Raw genomic sequence first — 9,464 nt, forward strand, 5'->3', positions numbered from 1 at the left:
AGCATATAGTAGGCACTCCAGGATTTGACTCTAGCCTGCCAGGCTCCTCAGCCCATGGAATTCTCCAGGCAAGAATACCGGAGTGGGTAGTCATTCCCTTCTCTAGCGGATCTTTCCAACCCAGGGACTGAACCTATGTCTCCCACATTATAGGCAGATTCTTTACCATCTGAGCCACTAGGGAAACCATTGAAATGAATAAATGCTTCCATATTTCTTTTGTCCAGTTCCTTGGATGTGGAGCCAGCATCTTATTCATCTTTATAGCCAGTGAATTAAATGCTCAATAAATGTCTGTTGATATAATCAGAGAAGGAAAACTAGAGAGCCCCACAATATAAGTAAGCTGAAGCAAGAATTAATGGTGTTAAAAATCCAAGTATTTTAAAATGTTTATTTTTTATTATACTTTTTACATGAAACACTTCAAGAAAGAAAATAATTACAATAATTCAAATTCATGAATGATTCAGATTCATACTGCAATCCCTGGATTCAATAAATATCCTTTCTAATTATACCCAATCAATATTAGAAATGTATGCAGACACTAAGTCAGCTAACAAAGTAAGCAAAATAACTATATAAACTATAAATCTCAGGAATGGGGAACATGCATGATCAGTTAAGTCACTTTGCCACTGTGTTTTTTTTAAAAAAAACATGATTCACATTTCCTTCAACCATACATTCATTGCCAAGTGTTAAATTAGGCCACTGATACTAACAACTTAAAACTATGTTCTTTAAAGAAAATTCAGTTTAATACAAAGAAATTCAAGAGGAAAATTTCAAGACCCTTGATCAGAAGTTTTCAATACCTGTCGTACTACTCTGGTATACACAAAGGTTCAAGTAAGGCTGAGGAAAAAGATCTGTTTCCTTTTCCCATTGAAGACATGACCCAAGAAACAGCTGAACTACATACACACTCTGTAGAAACTAACCATCCATCCACACCTTGCCTTGGACTCATGATGTTAGTAACTGAAAACATTTTAAAAGCCTTGGCCAACATTACAAAAACAAAACATTTAGAGTAATACTATTTATGAATATAAGCATCATTGGGTTTGGTTTTTTTTTGCCTGCTATAAATACTAATCTTTGAAAAGCTACAAGTGAGTTCCCACTGTGGTTCTTTTCTGGTGTGGGAAGCTGCAGGTGTGCACGGGACAGTCTACTGATTTACCTTCTCAAAATATTCTCTGGAAGCAGTTGGATGGGGCTTGATCTGAAAATACAAAAACATTTCACTGTAAGTGACTTCATGATCTCAAAAGGGAGCCAAAGGACCCCAATTTTTAACCTACAGTTCTTTACCTTTTAAAAGATTGGTCTGTTTCCTTTAAAATACATGGATGAAACTGACATGAACAGCATTCCTGGGGCCTGGTCCCACCCCCACCTGCAGCAGCTTCACGCATTTGCACACCACCTCCACCCTTGCTCCAATGTGGATATTCCAGGCCAGCAGCCCTTGAGGCAGTGAGGACCTGGGACCCTCTTGGCTGGGCTCCCATTGCTTTGGGCAAAGAAACCTACTGTAGGAGACTCGGGTGTCCAGTTGGCCGGGCAGACTTCTCCATGGGTTTCCACAAACTGGAATGCCTTCACCAAGCGGAGGGTCTCTTCCACGCTTCGGCCCACTGGGAGATCATTAATGCTCAGATGCTTGATGACTCCATTGGGGTCAATTATGAAGAGACCGCTGCATAAAGATTCATCCTCATCAGAATATCAACATTACCAGAGCTAGAAAGCCTCTACTTCTACTCTGCCTTTAATTCTCCTTGATAGAGCATTTATTAAACTCTATCATGTGCTTAAAAACCAGGTTTTCCTTGTACAGAAAGCTTATCATCTCTTATTGATGACAGATGCTTTAACAAAGATAGGACTGGACTAGGCCACCGCGGAAAACAGGCAGTGTGTTCACATTCACAGATTTGACCGGGATGTCTCACAGTATCTGAAGGTCACTGAACTACACAGAGCAAAGACTTCTCGTTAGTGATGCAGTAAGCATTCTTTGGGCAGCTGTATCAAATCTTGGCAAGAAACCATAGGCGATTGAGAAGGGACAGAGACGTATTTTATCTGTATTCTGTAAATACGTATGAGTGAATTGAGTATCGGGGAGAAAATCCCATGGGAAAATTTACTGGCCTTAAGTCTAGGCAAAGCAGAAATCTAAAGGAAAACAATCCCATCACTTTTGTTTATTTTTGGCTACCCTGAGGTACAGTTTATATAGGAAAGACAGAATGAGTGGTTAGTACTCTTCCATTATTAAGTTTTCAAAATAATGAACTGGATTCCTGGAATTCTTCGAATCTTGGATTTAAATATATTTGGTGTTTCAATCACTTACAGTTCTTATTTTGATCCACAGATTGTCCAAGCCCATCACCGTCACTTAGCAGCAATGTAATGAGGTAACCCACCACCCTCGGGTCTGTGCTTATCTTCTCTACAGGTGAGGGTGATACTCTGACTTATGCAGAGGTCATAACACTCAAGAGGTTCCTAACAGTCCATCTTTAAAAGGGTGTGGCATCCCAAACATTGATCACTCAGGAAAAGGGCAAGTTAGAAACAAATCAGAAGATAAAAAGGTTCTCCCTCCCTGGGCCTGGACTTAGGAGGTCTAGGCTCTGAGGCTAAGGGGCCCTGGCGCGTGTTCCTTCTGGGTGCAGCCAAGCTGGAGTCCGCATAGATGCGGAAACGGAGAGCTGGGCTGGAGATGGGCCCACAGCACAGTCTCCAGAAAGAAGGGCTTATCTTACAAGCCAGACTCGACCCCTCTCCCTTTGTCAGTCCTAACAGTGAAACCAGTAGGGAGGTAACTACAAAGTTTGTGAGACGCTACAGGGGATTCTGGGAGGAAAACACCGGGACTCTTCTCCTTCCCTTGCCAACGCTGTCAGAGCTAGGCTTCCATTTATTAAAGGAAGGCAGTAATCTCCTTGGAGTCAAAAGGCCCAAGTTCCCAGGTGGTTCCAGAGCCAAAATTCCAGTGTACCCCCAGCAGGCGGAAGATCAGGTACAAGGGTGGGCAGGTTCAAGCCAGCCCCCAACAAAACTGTGAGGCCCTTCAAAGTAGGATCCTCGCTTGTGTCCTGGTGGTCAAGTTCTGTCCTGTCCCTCCTTCATCAGCAGCCATCATGATGCCCAGGTTCTCGTCCCACCCAGGAAGGCGGAAGGTCTGGGACGGGGCTCACAATAGCTACAAGGACCTGTGGCGCAAACTCTGTAGCCGCCTCACCTTACTCAATCCTCACAACCAACCCAGGAGGTACATTCTCATTTTAATTATGGGGAGAAAGGGACTCAAAGAGGTTAAATATCTTGCTCAAAGTCATACACAGCTATTGAGCAGCTGGGCTTAAATTCAAACTCTGGTCCATTCCAGCGCTTGTACAAGATACCAACCATACCAGGAAGCTGACTCCTACCCTTTGCCGGCTCCCTCTGCCCCCCGCCCCCCCGCCCCATCTCTAAGCAGTCTGATGGCTTCACTGCGAGGAGTGGTTCCCACGTGGTCAGGAAGAGTAAAGCAGTGTGACCATAAGATGTGGTACTGGAGACTTCCGTGGTGGTCCAGGGGCTAAGACTCTGCATTCCCCAATGCAGGGGGCCCTGGTTCAATCCCTGGTCAAGGAACTAGATCCCATGTGCTGCCACTAAGACCTGGTGCAGCCAAATAAAATAAACAAATATATATTTTTTAAAAGGGTATGATATCCTTCTTCAGAAACAGGCCCAGGGAGATGCAGGGGGCACACATATCACAGTCATTTCTGAAAGACTGCCAGCCCTCACAGGAGGCATCCACTGATGCTTATTACAATAAAAGACAAATTAAGGGTCTGGGGTTCTAAAAATTCCCTACCCAGGCTTCTGTAAATTCCCTATGAAGTATGATAATGCTAAACACAAAAAACAATTTTAAGTTCATACGAAACGGATCTTACCGTAGTGCAAGGCCGGGACCTTCTAACAGCACACCATAGTCTCGGGAAATCTGTTTGGTCAAATCTGACAAGAGTGCGATGTTCATATGGCCCAAACCACCATTCTGATAAAAATACAAATAAGGCTGGTGGTTACACTGTGGCTCCCACAGCCTCCTCAGCCAGGTAACAGGACGACTGACCAACACCAGCCAGACAGCAGGAACTGAGCACCCACAGCGGGCCGAGTGCTGCTTCTAAGAGAAGATGCTCTACTGCCTCACTCCCTCCTCCGGCAACCCGGAGTAGCTGCTATCATCATCGCCATTTCACAGATGATGAAACTGAGGCACACACAGGTTGAGTAACTTGCTCCAGGTCCCAGCTAGAACGGGGCAGAGGCAGGATTTAAACCCACTGAATACTACAGACTTTTCTAATTCTTAAAGTATCCTTTTGGTTGAAGATTCATTTCTGAAACATAAAGATGGAATAATAATAAAAAAAAGAATACTTTGACTAATTTGATATTTGATAGTCCAACATCATAGCTAGAAACTGATTCTCCCAAGCAAGTTTTGAGGCAAGAATACTGATCATGAGGAAGAGTAAAATCAGAGAACTTAACCACTGTCCCACCTGCCTACAGGGTATGGGGATCTACAGGGTCTGGGGATCTACAGGGTCCAGGGATCTACAGGGTCCAGGTAAAGAGGGGAGACAATGGAATCCAGCTGTTCCCCCTGTCCTGCTGAGTTTGTTCTCTGTTACTGGTTGGGAAACACAAGTGTAGCAAGGAGTAAACACATGCAGTGTTACAGGAGACATGGATAGAGCTTAACAGAATCTGCCAGTAGGTTAGAACTGACAGCCCATTTCAGACTAGTCATGCTTTAACAACTTCTAGGTTGGTCTTTCATGGGATCCAGCAGTTTTTAAGCTCACAAGTGCAGAGGCGGTGTGGGTATGTGTGTACCTTCCTCGGCGTGTTTATCCAGGCCAAGTGGCTGAAGTGGGAGTCCACCGACACTGCAACAACTTCACAGTTCACATCATGAAATTCATTGGCTTTGTCACTGAAAGCAATAATTTCTGTAGGACACACAAAGGTGCTAGGAAAAAAGGGCAGGAATTCTCATCAGAGAATTTTTTTTAGAAGACTTTTAAAATCTGAACAACAGTTGTCTAAAGAGTAGTTCTATTTTTCTTAAAGGAGAAAAAGGCAAAAGGTTAATCGTCCTCACTGGACTCCTGGTCACAATGATACTCCAGTTTAAAAAAAAAAAAAACCAACTATTTTAAGAATCATATCAAAATATAAGGGTGGCAGAGACATACTCCAAGAATAAAGACACATTTTTATTTAAATAAGTAGCTTCATGAGAAAATTCATTTTATTATCCTTACTTTTCTCATTTCCCCCAGACCAGTGGAAACTTCCTCCCTGACAGGCTTACAGGAACCACCACTCCAGAGTAGAACGTGGGCTCGAGGGCACGTGGGTTTAGTAATACAGCTCCCGGGCTGCAGAGCCATTAAACAAGAGCCACAGGGCTTCTCTGGTGGTCCAGCGGGTAAGAATCTCCTTGCAGTACAAGGGACATAGGTTCGATCCCTGATCCCAGATCCCACATGCCACAGAGCAGCTAAGCCCGTATCCTGCAACTATTGAGCCTGCGCTCTAGAACCCAGGAGCCGCAACTACTCAGCCTACATTCTGCAACTACTGAAGCCCATGCGCCCTAGAGCTCTTGCTCCGCCGCACGAGAAACCACTCCAATGAGAAGCCCAAGCACTGCAAGAGAGAAGCCCCCGCTCACAACTAAAGAAAGCCCACGTGCAGCAACTAAGTCCCACTACAGCCAATACATACATACCTACACCTTAAAAAAAGCCATATTAAAACCCATTAGAAGGAATGCCACTCCACCCCCTATACTTATCTCTTGTGAATTAACTACAGATGCAAGCTGTATCAACAAGAGCATCAGTGACAGTCAGCAATAACCCTCCCCTTGACAAGAGTAAAGATAGGCAGTGTCAGTGGGAAGGCAGCGATCTTCGCTTGCTCGCAGAATGTTGTTACAGCATCACAGAAAATACACTTACAAATCCAAAGGATAGAAGAAGAGCACCAAATATTTCCCCTTAAAGTCATCAAGGCTAATTTCTTTGAACTCTCCGCTGACAACAGCTGTACCCTTAAAATAGGGTGCGTGCTGGGTGACGGCAGGGGCATGGTATGAGGAACCTGGAAAATACCCCAAAAACATGCATATAGTTCATTCGTTAAACCAACTACTTATCCGATTTTACTAAAACCTCTCCCAGTAATCAGCAGTTTAATTAAAAGGTTCAGTTTAATTGTACATCTTACAAAACTGTTTCTCTTTCCATAGGTCTAGACTGTACACTAATTCAAAGTGCTATGGAAACTAAAGAGACAGGAGGGAATTTCCTGGGAGTCCAGCGGTTAAGACTCAGTTCCTGCTTCAGGGGACACCAGTGTGCTCCCTAGTCGGGAAACTAAGATCCCACGTGCCGTAAGGTGCGGCCAAAAGGCAAATAAATCGATAAAAGAAGACAGGAGAGTGTAGGGATGGATGAACATAGAATTAAGGACCAATGAGCCTGAAGGTGGGTTCTAAGCACGGTCTGGATTTTTGCCAAGACCAGGGCGGATGGCACAAAGGAAGGAGCAGGGCAGGTGTGGGGAATGGGCTGTAGCAGTTTTCTTGATGTAGAGAACAGGTGTGCATGGAAGGAAGACGCATGGGGGACAGAGCAAGGATGGTGGAAGGCCACGCTGAGAGGGCCCTTGTATATCAGACGGATGAGTCTGTTCTTAAAAGGAGAGATAAAGGAATCACTGGAGGCTTCTGTGCAGGAGCTGGGTGATGCGTTGGCTGTTCTTAGCAAGATTAGTCGGGCAGGGGAGAGTGAGAGGAGCAGGGAGAGCCTGATGTTAGGAGGTGACTGCACCTATCTATTGAGCGGTGAGGCGGGCAAGGTACGGCAGAGGGGACAGAAAGAAAGGAAAGGATGCAAGAGCTGTGTCAGGACTGCAGAAGCCAGGCTTCAGGCTGGGAAGGCAGGACAAAAGAGGCCAGGTGTCAAGATGCCTGGCTTCAGAGACAGGAGGAGCTACTGGGAGCTGGGGTTTGGGACAAGTGACAAGGAAAGTTAAACTCGTGTCATCAAGCTGACACCAGAAATTCCTTAAAGCTCCGAGAAAACTGTAAATTTTTTTAGAACACTTCACCAACAAACAAAGGTTTTGCTAAAGTACATCCCCCACTCCCACCCCCCGCAACCAATACAAGTTAAATAGTCTTTTTAAAAGGTGGGACAAACCTAAAGGAGGCCTCTTCAAATGCCACTCATTATCTGAGGCTGTGCCGAGCAAATCTCATACTTTAGAATGGAGTATAAATCTCAGGAAACAGCTGTGTGCCACTCAGATCATGGAGGAGTCCAACAGATTGGCCTAACATGGCCATGCAGGTCTGAATCCTAAAGCCTCCGGAGTGGCTGCACGGTCCCCTCACACCCTTCACACACAGCAGGCCCAGAGACCTCTGACTGTCCCCACGCTCCTTTCATGTTCCCCGACCCAGGGAATTAAAACCTCTGGAGTCAACGAGGAAATGTGACAGTCTGCCTAAGTGAGTCGCAACCCTTGGCTGCACAAAACATACGATGTTCTGGTCCCACCCCCGAGACTGACTTAATTTGTTTGGAGTGGGACTAAGAAAGTGGTACGACAGTAAAAACTCCCCGCATGAGTCTAATATATGGCCATAGTTCAGAGCTCCTGTTCAGAGGTGATAAATGTTTCCATTATCTGGTTCAAACCAAAGCATAACAACACTTACTGGTGCTAAAGGAGAATTTTGCTTGATCAGAACCAGACCACAATGCATTTGTCAAGCACATTCTTCGAGAAGCAGCAGGCCTAAGGGCTGCAGAGGCAGAAATGCCCCAAGGAATGGCACTCACATGTCGGACGAGCTAAAAAGAAAAACACTTTATATCAGAACGTATTCCCAGAATGGCGGCTGAAACCCTGCTGAAAGGGCATCAGGCCAGTAGTGGCCTCTGCTGGCCTTATTCCTATGAACAAAAACTCCAAACTGCAAAAGCATGGATTGAGTCTACACATTCTTGAAACTCCCTTCTGCTTTCTTATCCTTTAAGACTGTAAAGAAGACTGGGAAGACAGGGAGATGCTGGTCAAGGGTACAACGTTGCAGTTACGGAGGATGAGTAAGTCTAGAGATCTAATGTACAAGCAGGTTGACTATACTTAATAATACTGTATTGAAGTTGGAAATAAGAGAGTATTATTATTGTAACAGAGTAGACAGATGCACTCATCACACACACAAAGGCTAACCACGTGAAGAGATGTTAATTAGTTTGACTACAGTACTTATTTCATTACTTACATCATGATGCACACTTCAAAATGTAATTTTTATTTAAAAAAAAATATAGGGAATTCCCTGGAGATCCAGTGGTTGACTGTATATGTATATACCATATACATATATAATTACCGGGTTGGCCAGAAAGTCCATTTGGGTTTAACCTGAATGAACTTTTTGGCCAACTCAACACATATTTATTAATGGGAAACAGAAGACTGAAAGGTAGAGGGAAATTACAAGAATATGAAAATTCCATGTTTTTAAAAGGAACCCCGAGCACTCAGCCCAGGAGACTGGCCAGGCTCTGTGTATTAAGCTCTTTACCAGCAGCTACGCTGGGCATGTTCTACCATGTCAAGGTTTTCCCTTGGAAAAGACAAGGCCGTTCTGGCCCACAGAGAAACAAACAGCAAAGTTCAGCCTCTGGGTGTCTGACAGTGAAACGTTTGCTCAATTTCAGGGTCCAGCATGACTCGAGAACAAAGAGCCTGGGTGGAACCCCACCACGAGAAAGGGGAGGGCGAGCAGCCAAGAGCCTTTGGCACTCAAGGACTTTGATTACTTTGGCATGTTGGTGTCCATCCAGCATTTAAGGGGATGCTCACGGAAACCCTTGGGGTAGGCAGTCTACATGCTAAGGTAAGGAAGTTATCTGAGGTTTGGAAAAGAAGGCAATAGCCCAAGGTCATAGAGTCATTTATAGAACCGGGACCAGGGGACAGGTCGCCTGCATCCAGAGCCAGGTGCTTAGGCAGAGAGTGGATGGGGGTCCCACCACTGGGAAAGAAGTGGGCTTTGGAAACTGGAACGCAAGGCCGGGGGTGGGGGTGGGGGCGGGGGTGGGCGAAGGGCGGCTCTGCGCAGGCGCGGGGAGCCTGCCTTAGAGGAGGCGGCCCCTGGTCCATTACTCTCTGACATCCTCCAAGCAGGGTGAAAGGCTCCCAGGCCAAGGGAAGCGGCACCCCACTTGGGAAGCACGTTCTCGAAGCCACCGCAGGGTCTCCGCGCCTGTGCCCCGCAGGCAGCCACTCACCGAAGCCCGGAGCAACCTTCCCGCCGCGGCCGCCATCTTCGGTGT

General features: G+C 45.6%; 1 protein-coding gene across 1 annotated transcript; it reads right to left on the bottom strand.

Annotated features, from left to right (window-relative positions):
• Positions 1 to 450: 450 nt before the first annotated feature.
• On the bottom strand, positions 451 to 9,464 carry PRDX3 (peroxiredoxin 3). Its single transcript, XM_052660865.1, has 7 exons — positions 9,420 to 9,464; positions 7,832 to 7,967; positions 6,066 to 6,207; positions 4,933 to 5,068; positions 3,978 to 4,081; positions 1,546 to 1,711; positions 451 to 1,234 (listed from the first exon to the last, which is right to left on the bottom strand). Exons 1-7 carry the CDS (start codon positions 9,453 to 9,455, stop codon positions 1,181 to 1,183), a joined length of 774 nt encoding a protein of 257 aa, XP_052516825.1. The 5' UTR covers positions 9,456 to 9,464; the 3' UTR covers positions 451 to 1,180.

The sequence above is a fragment of the Budorcas taxicolor genome, chromosome 23, assembly GCF_023091745.1.
Source record: "Budorcas taxicolor isolate Tak-1 chromosome 23, Takin1.1, whole genome shotgun sequence".
Taxonomy (NCBI): Eukaryota; Metazoa; Chordata; class Mammalia; order Artiodactyla; family Bovidae; genus Budorcas; species Budorcas taxicolor.